This window comes from Triticum dicoccoides, chromosome 3B, assembly GCF_002162155.2.
Source record: "Triticum dicoccoides isolate Atlit2015 ecotype Zavitan chromosome 3B, WEW_v2.0, whole genome shotgun sequence".
Lineage (NCBI taxonomy): Eukaryota > Viridiplantae > Streptophyta > Magnoliopsida > Poales > Poaceae > Triticum > Triticum dicoccoides.
In genome coordinates, this window is record NC_041385.1 from 549,994,083 (window position 1) to 550,007,981 (window position 13,899).

Below are 13,899 nucleotides of genomic sequence, written 5' to 3' on the forward strand. Positions count from 1 at the left end.
TTAAGCCCATGCTGCTATAGCAACTAAAGTACCAGACACTCCCTTTCCGCGGCTGCTAGAAAGCAAGTTCGGTTGGCAATGCAGAGGTTAGTTAATTAGACAGTAGATCGGAAAGGGTGCACACCAAACGTGCATGGTCCAATATATTTCTGTGGACATGATGACATTATAAAACACATATATAGTAAGTATATATAGTAGTAGGAAAGCACCCTCACCTAAGAGGCTAAGAGGCAAAGTGAAAGCACACAGTAACAGCACTGAACGAATGGGCAGTAAGAAAACATTATCCTCGTCAACCTTAATTATTCGTATCGCCAAGAGCAACCTCGTCATCCTCTGTTTCTTCCTACTACGGCGTTCGACGCGGCGAGCACGGGAGAGCTCAACACAATGGCCACCTAATGGTGCTGAGGGTCCGATCCCCCGGGGCTCAGGCGCTTGGACTCTGCCGCCGTGCCGACCTGCCTCTGCCCCTCGCCGGGCACCTTCATGGATACCTCAGTGGCGCCAGCGCCACCAGTGGCGGACGGCGCTTCTCTCAAGACCCTAGCCGACTCCAAGGGCACGGCGGCAGCGAGCAGCAGCACGGCGCAGATGAAGAGCCCCAAGCCGGTGGTGCGTGCCATCGATTGCTTCGGGGAGGCTGGCGCTTGATCAGAGGCCGCTGTGAGACGCAGCGACAATGTATGCCCCTATCTTTCGTGCAAAGATGAGCTAACTGGTGCACGCAGGGTCGTCGATGCAACGACACTGCAACTCTGCAAGGCAATGGGTTCTGGAGCTAGCTAGGAAGTACGAATCATGCCTAAGCTATGGACCGACTTATATACACGGGGCGTTATGGACTCCACGTAAGAGATTTTGATAAATCACTACACCGGTGGGATATACCGGTTAGACAGTTGCATCGGCGGCCGTTCTCATTTAGCAAAAAGTTCACTAAAAAATGCCTCCATTGTGGCACCCGGCCAATAGCCAGGCCGATCTCCTGAGTGCATGCGCTTCAACCACTCGCACATTGTCTTCTCGATCAATCAGAGGCGACCAATGTGTGTGTATGCCCGGCGATAGTACGTGCACGGAGCAAAGGCGCAACCACAACCGGCCGGCTTGGACGCATGCGCCTCCCCCCTCCCTATCAGATATCACCTGCCTAAAGGCCGGCTTGGACGGTTATCGGTGTTTTTTTGGTTCAGGCGCCTTTGCAGCTCCATAGGTCGGATACGACGATCGAACTCAGCAAATTACTCCCAACTTTTGAGTAGATATATCAATCTCCGTCAAAAAAAAATCTCGTCCATGATTCGATACACGCATTCAACCTTTTGCTGATGATCCAACGAATGAAAGAAAAGGGGAGTCCAACATTGGAGGAGAAAGGTAGGCTAGGCGTCGGTTGTCACAACGAAGCGAAGGGCCGTAGGTGTATGGTTGAGCCAATAGGACTGACAAACCATGTGAAAAGCCATTGCTGCTCGAGATTGCTTTGGCTTTTGTGGCTTCAGCTATCAAGCCGTAAATAGCGATAACCTCTTTTAATTCCAGCAATAACCTTCCATACTCAATGGGTTCCTCCACAGCCTCCACACCAGCACCACCTTCGACTACTTGGGGCCCTACCCTACCCTACTTAGCCAAGCCCCAAGCAACTGGACCGAAAAACGATGTAAAACACATTGGCTTTTGGCGTTATACCACCCATTTTAAGTGGAGACCGTCGCTATTGCTTTCATCCTTGGGAAGACCACGCATATTGTGACGTGCACTAGTTCACGCAAAATCGTCTAGTAAAAAGGCAATAAATCAAAGATCGTTAGGGCCCTCTTCCCACGTGAACCAAAATTAAGAAAACACAACAGGTATTGCTGACACCCACCCACTATGTTTTACGTTGGTAATCACCCAAGCCTGCCTGGCAGTGCTACCAAGTGTACTGCAGCTAGACAACCCACATACTACCAAGTGTACTAGAAATGCCAAAATTTACCACTTGTAACACACCAACTTACAAAAAGGTAGAGGTACCAAAGTTAACCAGCTTTTAATCTACGAATCGAGATTAAGAAGGAATGGGATGCCTAGTCACCAACCATAATTATTCCATGCTTAATTGTTATCGTTAACTTTACCCTTAGATTAATGGTTGATCCAATGTGAAACTAGACTTCTTTTCAATTGCATTTGATACAGGATTTAACCACAGATGGCACCGGGGATTGACTAGTCACCTCAACAACTGAACTAAACTTCGCACACATGCACTCTTGGATTTTGTCATCCATTTGAGTATTCAGGTCTTGTCCTGGAATCGACCCAACTACTAATTCCAGCATTCTCCAAACAACTGCTAGCTATAACATGCAAGCAAAGTACCTCTACAAGAGCAAGTAATGTGACTACATTTGCTATTCAGTAGTGTTTGAACTTTGTCTCAGTATTAACTATCAAGTACATGCTGAACCCTATATATGTCCTTTCGTTGCATTTACATTACCCGTGTTCCTCCAGGATGAAGCATCTTTTCTCCCACAGTACTCCCGCATCAATGCTGCCAGAACAAAATATTACTGGGTTACTATAAACTATGGAATATGCTGGAGGAAGCTTCATATTGGCAGAATATGAAGATACTTTACTACAACTGCTAACAAAACTGAACTGCCTGTAAACAGAAGGCAACTTCTCAAGGTAGTCCGCGCATAAAATTTATTACAAGCTATGCATCCTTTTGAACTGCAACTGAAAGTACTGAACCAATGCAAGTACTGTATAAAAGAACAAGTAGCCTACTTCAAAAGGGAAAAAGCTATCTTTAGGAATATATGCCACTAGTAACCACTTAAGTGGTAACTCCAGTGCTATGAGAGACCCCAATAAACATATACGATTGGCAATTGAAACAATAGGGCATTGGTTGATATAGCTGATGGAAACCACAGGGTTGTCCAGCCAATTGATATTAGCCCTAAACAAGATGAAGTCATCTGACAAGGATGCATGCAATGCAAGGCATGCTGTACAACATGCGTAAATAAGTGATTCAGAACCCACACTTCTACTAAATAACAAAATGATATTATGCGCTAATGCCAGCCTAAACAAGAAGATAGAAGTCATCTGACAGGGATGCATGCAATGCAAGGTAAGCTGTCCAATATGTGCAAGTAAGCAATCTGGAACCACAGTTCTACTAAATAACATAATGCTAAAATGTTAAACGAAAAGAATAAAACCAGATAGAAGTATTACATAATGGTATAAACTAAAACGCCAAACATCCCTACAAGTGATCAGAAATGGGTTTATGCAGGTGGGAAAACAAAACATAGCATGCCAACCAGTTGCTACTCACACCATAATCTGTATAGTTGATGATACTTTTCAGGAAAGTCTGAAAGTGTGGTGTGTTTCATGCTTCCAACAGACAAATTCTAAATTCAACAAATCAGTAGGTAACTTTGCATACCAAATCATTAAAGAAGGTCAAACTAGCATAGAAAAAGCAATATAGATATCCCACGCACTCGTGTGACTGGTTCTCGCTTCCAAGTAATTACAGTGTCTAGCACTTTTTAAGGTACTTTAGAAGAACAAAAAGAGACCCGAACTAGGATCGTGTATGGCAATTGCACATATTCTGATGCATGGAGTTGCAGTATATTGAGCTTCCATAACTTTGCTTATTAAGTTCATAGTTCTACAGCAAACCATCATGTAGGAATAAACCAGTATTTGCTAATCGAACTAATAGAGCACCAATGTGTGGAAATGAACATCTCCAAGTTGTGCTGCAAAGGTATTTATCAATTATTTTGAAGATAATACTCCATGCTGGTAATGATCCGAGGCTACTATAGACCAACATAAATGCAGCATTCAGGTCCCTCCACTCCAAGATATCTAGACTTCTTTGTATAGTTCTATTACTTTCTGGCATCTACTATCCCATAATGGATTGCTGGTAAACAAGTAATTTTAAGCCGTAACTGTTAAGTAAAACAAAGAACAAGATGGTAGGATCAGAAATCCAAAGGGTTCAAAAACGAAGAACTACAAGAAAATATAGAAAGCTAAGCTCAAGATGACTCAGACTAGGAGCTAAGCATGTATTGACCATGTCCAGTTTTGCATTGGAACCAGTCTGCATTCAATGTCATGATGTTCGGGAAAACAAGTAAACAACAAAGGTTATTAAGGGCAAAATGGGGGAAATGGCACTTGAAAAATATGGTTTCGGCCCAAGGGCAAACATAGTGAAAAGGAGTTTTCGAGGCCAGGGACACATATAGTGAAATGAAGGAAGCATACCAAATCAGAAGCATATAAATGGAATAGGGTGTTAACTTACAATATCCATTGTGACAATTTCCTCAAATAAGTGCTTGGATCTCATGCTGTCGGCATATTTCTGAAGAGCAGAAAGGTTCTTCTGGTGAAGGAATCCCAAGTTTAACATCCATGTATGTGAATATACAGTAGTAACATGTGAATTAGTTAGAAGTAGGAAAGGATATTTTCTCCTCAAACATTGGGTGGTTTAGCATCAACAGCATATTGTTGTTAACAATAGCCCGAACTGCTAGTTCTTTAGCTTCCGTGTGTTTCTTTTTCATCAAAATGCACATCTGCATGATACGACATGAAAACGTAAATATCTCAAGTGTTAATTCAGATCCTCTACACATCAACACGTGTATTCACGTAGAGTAAGAAAATACAAATTGCATCGAGGATAAAATTACTAGTACTGCACTATCAATAAGGAAACAAATAACCATCTTAGTCACTACTGAATACTGATGATATTCATTTATCTGCATGACACCGTGACATTAATGATCTGGAGAAGATGCATTCTGCGCCTTTTGCAAGTTGTACCATCTACATTTTCACCCTCCATATTTCTCATGTGATCAAGGGGAGCAAGAGTCGTCTTAAATATTAATGTTAAAATACAAGTAAAGTGACACGAAATATAATAAATTTGGGAAAGCAGCCCCTGAAATGTTCCGAAGTCCAACCGTGCAGTTCCAAAGCTATATCAGTTTTAAGGTGGGTAAGGCTCAGTCACACAAACTGACAACCCCAACTGCTAGTTTGCATTCTCGTAACAGATTTTCCGACAAGGATAATAAAGCATTCGTTGGCAGATTTACTCACATCTTCAAGCTGTTTTCTACAAGCCTCAGCTTTCTCTACATTTCCATCATCTTCTAACATGGCAGGCAACTCCAGATCTGAAATGTCACCCATCTCCCGTATTGTGGAAGAAACTGCATTATCCATACGAGCTTTCGGAGTTCCACTTTGAATCTAAGCAGTGAAATCAAGAAAAATGAGGGGACGTGAATAACTGAATACTACCTCCAGTTCCAAACATAAGTCACTTTTGTCTTTCTGACAATCTCAAGATGTGCTTATATCTGCTACTTTCGTCTTGTAGAATTGCTACGCTTAGTTTCTAGTTATCAAAACATGAAAGCGGCAAACCGCTTGCTCAATATAGTCGAAAAACATGAGACTACAAACTTATTGACGTAGTGATATAAAATATTGTGTGGAGGAAGGTTTTCATGACTAATATCTTTTGATATTATTTTTCTGTCGGATCTAGAAACTTAATACAAATTAATGGTCGTTTTTATAAATGTTTGACTGTGTACCAAGGCAACCTTTGGAACTGGAGGTAATAATAGAACAACTAAGGAATATTCAATACACTTACTGTTTGATTCCCCAACTCTGGAACAGTTTGCGGTGATATTCTACACGATAAATTGCAAACTTGTTATTTCCAATAAAAGAACTACTCTAAAAGTACATTGAATCTACTAGATGTTGTCGGACCAACAACCTCACAGCTGGAGATCTCACAACGCGTTTCAGCACAGCAGGGGCTTTTGGATCTGGGATTGATTCCTGAGAAGGGTAGTTGACAGCATGAACAGAAGTACCAAAAATTATACTCCTATACTATAGAACACAGTTACACAGATAACGAAACTATATATGTTCTTTCCATTGTAGCTTGGGTAAGTATTTTACAGAAAAAAAGATATTTATTGTCCAGGTCTAAATGATTGATAATCTACACAATATGATCATGTCAATTGGTTGAAATCCCAAGTCTAAGCTTGAAGATCGACCATGATAGAATAGCACTCTGGCACTCAAAATATAATACCAAATTCAAAACATAGTGCAATTTAAATTTCACATATCTAGATTAAAGAATTGCATGCGCTGATTGATCATATAGTTGAAGAGACAGGCCAATAGGCACTCTCTGTAGTTGCATCGTAGATCTCTTAGATCTGGCACATGATCTAATCAGTTTGCAGTATCAAGATACGGCAATCTCTACATTGATATATTATTTAACACTTGTAACTCCAGGGTAAAATTTTATACGGATACAACACTTCAGCACATTATGAAATAAGCGAGTACAAACACTCAACACAATGTGGAAATGAACAATGCAATGTTTGCATTTAGAGAATGTAACTCTTTGCAATAATATGAATCACAGCCTTCAAAAGAAGGCAATTAGGATAAAGCAAAGAAGGAAACAAGCTTAAGCATAAAAGAAAATGTGTTTGATGATATAAAACTGCACAGAACAAAAAGAACCTCAGGCATGTTTTGCCTAATGGACGGGCTAAGCAATGCAGCTTTTCCTTCAACAAAGGAGTTTGGGATCTTGTGTGCCCTTACAGGGGAACCCTTGCTCCCACTCAATTTTACCGAATCTTTATCCAGAAGCAAGCCAGACTTTGGACTTCTGGTGCCTACTTTTGAAACTCTACATTCAGGAAAATAATTCAGTCCCCTTTCACATAACGTTCCTAGAACAAAAAACATGATATATTGGAGTAGAGATAACCTTGATCCGGCCAGTTGGAAAGTTGTTGGTCTGTTATCATCTTTGGAAGGAGTGCCTTGTATCATATCAGAGGTGTTGCTGCCTTTTAGGAGCATCTGACTTGTTAGTGAGTTATTTCCACTGGTATGTGCTGTACTGCTTGGAGCATTCTTAATGGATGGGTTGCCTGCACTAGGTGGCTCAAATCTGAAAAAGATGCATATATATTTATCAGTGGTTGACAATATCTCCCAACAAGATTTGTAGACTGTCTTAACAATAACAAGAGAAGCGGATAAATCCAGAAATAGATGGGCATACAAACTTACGATGACTGACTTGTTCAAGATTCAAGTGGTCCAGTCTGGTTTGGACCAGTTACTGCACCTCTAAACCTCTTGCAAAACCACAGGTCCACGGTTCGGCCCGCACCTCATCTAAGAGGGCCACGGGTAAACCTAGGTTCGACCCTAATAATTAGTAAACGGGCGCATGCCGGCGAGGATGACCCGGCGCCGTACGCGCATATCGTGTTCCCACCAGCTCCGGGATAGAGCAGGGTGAGCGCCCCCAGTCTGGCAGCAGCAAGACGTCCATTTTTGGCTCTGTGGGGTGGTCGCGGGCTGTGGGCGTGGTGGTGACCGTGGCGCCGTGCACGACGCGAGACGGACGTGTGGCCAGCGTGGCGGCACGAGCTGCAGGACGTGTGCAGGTGCGTATACTGGTCGCAGCTGACGGTGTGGCGGTGCATGTGGTGCCACAAACGACGCCGAGACAGACGTGCGGCCGGCGCGGCGGCATGAGCTGCAGGCAAGCGCTCCGTCGAGCCGTCGTGGGCAACGGGCGTGGCTGTGGCTGTGGTGCGGCGGACAACGCCGATACGAACGTACGGCCGACCCGGCAGCACAAGCTGCAAGGCGTGCGCGGGCGTCGCCAGAAGCAACCACCCGTGTTGGAGCATGGCCGGCGGCGCCTCGCAAAGCACGAAGAAGGAGCGGTTCGACCCTAGGGTCAAAAGGATATGGCCCTCTTGGACCCTAAAGGTTATATGGGCCGTCAGGTTACCCTCTTGGTGCCAAAAGCCAGGTCCGGTCCACCGGGCCAAGGGGTCGCACCGGACCACCTGAATCATGACTAACTGTTACAGAGAACTCGAAATACCAATTAAGAACTGGAAAAGGTCGTACTTTATTCTAGAGATATGGTAAACCATGAGTGCGTCAAATATCAAGAATTATGCCATGTAGGATTGTCAGGAAGTAAATCCAAAGTACAGTTGTTAGTTACAACTCAAATGCAATGGGGGTCCTTTCCACGAGGATCACATTCACTGCGGTAAGTGACTTCCTATTACTACATTGCTACCGTGTAAACTATACTATGATTCTAAAAAAGGGCAGCCTGATGCACATAGCTCCCGCTTGCGCAGGATCCGGGGACGGGTCCGACCACTTTGGTTCTTTTGTACGCAGTTTTTCCCTACATTTCTGTAAGAGGCTGTTTCCAGGACTTGAACACGTGACCACATGGTGCTGGTCACAAGGCAACAGCTTTACCGCTGTGCCCTTCTATACTATGTGATTCTAAAAATGGCGTAATGACATGCGGAACTTATTAGCTACCAATGCTGTCGAAAGTTGAGAATGATACATATTACTGCAACAAAGAGCATTATGTCATTAGTGTAAACTCGAAAGGTAGAAAAATGCATGTGATGCAAGTCCACTCTATTCAATGCATCAGTTGCTTCTCTGCCACCAATTTTTTTTTCTATATGATCCAGAAATGGACTGGGTTCCACTATCAAGAGATAACAAAACCTCTGCCACCACATCTATGAAAGATACAATGAAAATCAAAATATTTAAGGTAGTCACACTTTTGATGTATAAGGACACACATAACGCATAAACCATAGCGCTGCATAAAGCCATAAACTCAATAAAAGTTTGTTGAAAGACCAACTCTAGGCCTCCTTTCGTTCATAGGATAGGGAAATCATAGGAAAATGGAAGTCATAGGAAATGAGATGACATGTACTATCTCAGTTCCTATAGGAAAAAAGAGGTCATTTGGTTCATAGGATAGGAATTTTTCCATTAGGTCCATAGCTAATGTTTTTTTCCCTTTGAAATGTGAAGGATAGGAACCAATCCTACATAAAAATAGGAATCCATTCCTGCAAACCAAATGGCTGTATAGGAAAAAAAAACTTTTAGAAATCCTATCCTATGAAATTCCAACAAACCAAAGGAGGCCTTAGAATGATATTTCTGTCGGTTCAATGTTAGGTAAGTTCATACACGGTGGGACTTCAGAAAAAATCTTATGAAAACTATATCATCATGTCATCATCATAATATGGAGAAAATACAGCAGCGTTGAGCATACCCAGATAAACATGTGCATATATTCCAACTCAGCACATTGTTGTACTTTGAAGGGTGAATAATTACGTACCCATGTTTGGCATTCATGGAGATGGTTGACAGTCCCTGTAATCCTGGCTTGCAGTATGTTTTTGCCGGCATGATTTTATGTTTATCAGGCTCTGCATGCTTGTGTTCCCTGCATTGGAAAACACTCATTAGTGACAGTTTTATCATTTTATAAGTACATGCTAGCATGCCAATCTATCAATTACCTGTTCAGGTCTGTAGGATGTGTATTTGTCTTTTTGATCATGTTATTGGCACCACTTAGTTGATTTAAGGTAGTCTCTGAAGTTATTTGGGGAGGCCTGCTTGCTTTCGTATTTGCAGACTTGGACAGAAGAGAAAAGGTTCCTGCTTCATTCACTAGTGTAGGTTTAACATTTCTGATTTCCCTGCATAAATGTATCACAACACATTCGCCTAGTAAGAGATCAACACACAAAACTAGAAGCTAGGTCACAAACAAGTAAATCAAAATATGATACTCAACAAAACCATGGGTTCCATGAAGCATTTGTTGTGCGTAATGATGTATGTGCAATGTACTTAATCCAACATTAATGCTCTAATTTAAGATAGACTTTTCTTGTCAAACAAACAACAGTCAACACTAGGTTGAAGGTTTTTATTTTGCTGAGAAAGAAACTTCTGTGAAAGATAAACCTCTGCATTGTTGAAGATAGATTCTTTGGACCTGAAGTCCCTTTCTCAACATTCTTCGTCCCGCATGATGTCTTCCTTAGAGGCTTCATTGAAGTGCCTCTACAACATTGGTTACCATGACTTCCTTCATTAAGAGATGTACTTTCCTCCACAGGCTCATTCTGGTTATTTTGAGAATCTGATTGGCCCCCTGATCTTCTTGAGATGGGGACATTCTCAGTGCTGTTGTTTCTGGATTGTGAACTAACTGATTGCTCACTGCTATTATTCTCCCTTGATGTTATATTAACTTTACTAGGGTCCACTGGAAGAGCTTCCTTGCTGCTCTCAGGAACTGCTACCGCTTTCGAATGTGTTGGATCTTCACCAGATACAGCAGCGAAAGGAAAACTGTGAGAAGAATTGTTGACAGCTGGTTTTGTTGGATATGTCTCATTAGAGTGCTCTTCAAGCACATCATTTGACACCATATCTACTTCAAGTTGGTCCACACTTGCAGGATTGATGCTGAAAAAATGATGCATTTTTCGTTAGATGGCTCGGTAGTGTTAATACTTAAAGTCAGACAACTGCCGTTCATTAGATTCGCCTACCTTGTTAAATGAGCAGGCTTCAAAGTGCAAGCATTCTGTATTTGTATTTGTTCCTTACTCTTACCATCTTCAGGAACATCAGTGCCCTTCCCTGAAATACCACTTTCTGGATCCTTGATACCCTCTGAAGAGATAGGGTTAGTTTTTTCTTTAGGTCTGCTCATACCATTTTCCTCGAAGCCCAACTTTGTGTCAAGATTGAAGTTGCCCAGCCTTTAAGGAAACAAAATGAACAAAATGAACAGCTAATTGCGTGAACTTTATGAGAAGAACAGTCTTCATCAGCCAGAATAACTTACTCATTAAAATCAAAGGAAAAGGAGAAGTTGTCTTTTTCAGTTACTTTTCTCCCTTCAGAAAGCTCATCGCCGTTTGAACTGTTGTTCTTCGCTTTTTTCTTGAGAGGACTAGAGAAATCTAAATCAGACATGCCCATTTTAAATGATGATAATTTGTCAAAGGCTCCATCAAGTCCAAAATCATCACTGGACAAAGAAAGAGATTGTCAGCACCATATGAACAGTAGATAGTAACTAATTTCCACTTGTTTGCACCAAATGTTAAGGAAACTTTGAAGCGCAATACTCACAGATTCTCAAAGCTAAACTTCTTGCTACTCTTTGGAGCTGACTCGACATCAAAGTCAATTGTATCTTTTCCTGATTTTGGTAACTTCCAAGATGAAAGAAAATCATTGCCAAAGTCTTCATCTGCCAATAAATAACATGAATACACCAGGTTAAATCATTACAATCTTTGAAATGCATTTTCCAAGTCTACAGGACAGCTCATGTAGTAGATTTAATTTCTCGAGGGTAAGCAGGAAACAAATACAATGGACATGACTCATACACAGCATCAATCAGAAATCTTCAATATAGCAGTCTAAGATTAGTTTGACTATGGTGCAGCATAATAAGGAAACAAGGTGCCCGGATGACCTAGTATCATAACACAATAATAACAAGATACATACCAAGGGATGAACTTGTATATTTAGCATTCGCATTAGAGGCAGCTCTTTTTCGTGATTCATCCATGGTTCCCACAAACGTGGACTGCATGCCAAAGGAAAAGGAAAATACATTAGGAGCCACTAAAGACACAGAGTGGAAGAGGAACCATGTCTGCCAGTATTATTAACATTCTCAATAACTAGATACAGGAAATATCCAAATACATTTGCAAATGCTGGTGATGTTTAATTATGCTGGTGACACCTTAGGAATAGGTCAATTCAGATTTGTTTTTTCCCACCACTATGCTTAATAGGAAACAAAGCACATGTTAAATATAGAGAGACATTAAACAATAGAATAAAAAAACATTAAAGGGTCTATCGACTGACTAGTAGATTTTCAATGACCCTATCTCTCTCTGAGATCATACCTCTATTCAGCTTACATTACCTAGATTTAAACAATAAAACCTATCTGCTCATGTTTTCAGAGATAATAGGCAATCTCATCAAGGCGCTTAATGGGTAGGACCTCACCAAAGATCCAGAAAACAGCAACAATGGGGAACGTGAAAATCTGACAGGCGACAAATAATATGAGCACATTCCATTCAGAGCACCAGCTCATTTCTTGAAACTTGAAAGTAGAAAGTTACTATGATCGATAAAAACATCAAGTGGGCCATAGAAGTGAAAGCTTGAACTAACTAGAACTAAACTGAGAACAATTTTGGTTTGCAATGTCATCCTAGATACCAGTAGATGGTTGCAGAAGAATGACAAAATTTTAAACAACAAACTACAAGTTAACTTTGACCTTCACAGTCAGAACATATTTCTTTTATCAGTGGAATAATTAAAATTACTGGACAAACTTTGTAGCAAGGGGCCTCTATTTAACATTTTGACAATAGACTTAGGATCAAATGAAGTTTGGTAAAGCAAGTCTATGCGAATCAGAGTTTGACAGCAGGCTACACGGTTAAACATTGAGAACTTATAGAACACTTAATGCGCCCTTTTAACCATGAGATGCACGAAAATAAGGAGAGCAGTATTGAAGATCCCTCCAATAAGATTTGAAAACCAGGAGTATTAATGTCCTTTAGAGGTTTGTAGTATTGTCAGCTACAGTAATATCTTTTGTAGGCGGTCTTCGAATTTTTCAGTTTCCAAATTGCTCATCCATACATTAAATGAACATGGAATTCGAAGAAATGCCCTAATTATATTTCGTTAACAGGAAAACCACGTTGCTGAGTCGAATCGAAACAGCAAATAGCTTCAGCAAAATGGCAACGGCAGGGGTTGAAAAACAGCACGACTCCAATGACACTAGCTACTGCTCATAAGAGCCCATGAGGCAATCAAACAAGATCATGAAACTTGTCGGAATGCTAAAGCCATGCGAACACCCAGGAAACTATCACAATTATGCCACTGCTTGCTGGTTGCGGTACACCGTAATCAAAACGAAGGAAACATTTGATCAAACAGCGTGCGCGCGCAAACACGCACGGAACGGGTGGTGTAGAAGACCTAGAGGTGGCGTGGAGAGTAGAGACCTCCCTTAATCCTGCACCAAACCTTCCCAAAATCCACGCAAAAAGTATTGAGCAGAAATCGCCCTAGATTAACGGCAAAAACGCACCAAACAGGGGCGGATCTAGAAGGTGTCGTGGGTGCTCGGTTTCGCACAGCGGGAAGGGAAGAGAAGGGGTGGGCACACCTGGTGGGTGCTCGTCGCCGGCGAACGGCCCGACGAATACCTAGGCACCTGGCGTAGGTCGGCGGCGGTCGGCCAGTCGTTGCCACGAGAGAGAGAGAGAAGAGAGCGAGAGCGAGCGCGCGCGCGCCTACACGCGTGGTGAGGTGAACGGAAGAAGAAAAGACAGGGGGGTGAAGTGGGTGAACAGTGAACACAGTCCGGGGCTTATTTTCTTTTTTGAGAATTGGAGCGGGCCTGATCGATCGAGGTGAGTAAATTGCATGTTTCATCCTTGTACTCGCTGGTCTGTAACAAAACCATCCTCGTAGTCGAAAAATGCTCTAATACGGTTCTGAGACTTGCAAATACGTAACAGACACGGTCCTGTGTACATTCTGTTATACATTGGGCCCTTTCACCCTGCCACGTCAGCGACTGGAGTTGGTCCAGCCGAACCAACTGAACTCTGTTTCCATCGATCGACCCCCGAGAATTTCGTAGGCCTCTGTTCGTGGGTAGTTCTTTCCCAAGAACTACGTAGCCTGGGGCGGAGGAGGGTTTTGATCGGCGGCGGAGATCGCGGCCGTGGGTGACAGTCAGCGGCGGATCTCGAAGGGAAGCGAAGGCGTTGGCATCTATTGATGTGAGCGGCGCCGATGCCACCCATACAACGG

The 13,899-nt window shown here is 42.3% G+C and overlaps 1 protein-coding gene across 1 annotated transcript; it reads right to left on the reverse strand.

Moving 5' to 3' along the window:
- Nucleotides 1-2,146: 2,146 nt before the first annotated feature.
- LOC119277021 (uncharacterized protein At4g18490-like) lies at nucleotides 2,147-13,416 on the reverse strand. Its single transcript, XM_037558221.1, has 16 exons — nucleotides 13,247-13,416; nucleotides 11,536-11,617; nucleotides 11,149-11,269; nucleotides 10,859-11,044; nucleotides 10,560-10,772; nucleotides 9,967-10,473; nucleotides 9,513-9,695; nucleotides 9,329-9,436; nucleotides 6,890-7,075; nucleotides 6,637-6,808; nucleotides 5,858-5,922; nucleotides 5,729-5,768; nucleotides 5,164-5,316; nucleotides 4,518-4,628; nucleotides 4,352-4,426; nucleotides 2,147-2,551 (listed from the first exon to the last, which is right to left on the reverse strand). Exons 2-16 carry the CDS (start codon nucleotides 11,597-11,599, stop codon nucleotides 2,546-2,548), a joined length of 2,190 nt encoding a protein of 729 aa, XP_037414118.1. The 5' UTR covers nucleotides 11,600-11,617; nucleotides 13,247-13,416; the 3' UTR covers nucleotides 2,147-2,545.
- Between the last annotated feature and the right edge of the window lie 483 nt (nucleotides 13,417-13,899).

Bases quoted from the DNA above. Each gene is read 5' to 3' on its own strand.
- LOC119277021 (XM_037558221.1), bottom strand. From the start codon at position 11,599: ATGGATGAATCACGAAAAAGAGCTGCCTCTAATGCGAATGCTAAATAT. The intron at 5,923-6,636 runs GTTCTTTTTGTT...TACCCTTCTCAG, and splicing joins TTAGGCAAAACATGCCTGAG to GAATCAATCCCAGATCCAAA. The intron at 4,629-5,163 runs GTGAGTAAATCT...CGTATCATGCAG, and splicing joins GTAGAAAACAGCTTGAAGAT to ATGTGCATTTTGATGAAAAA.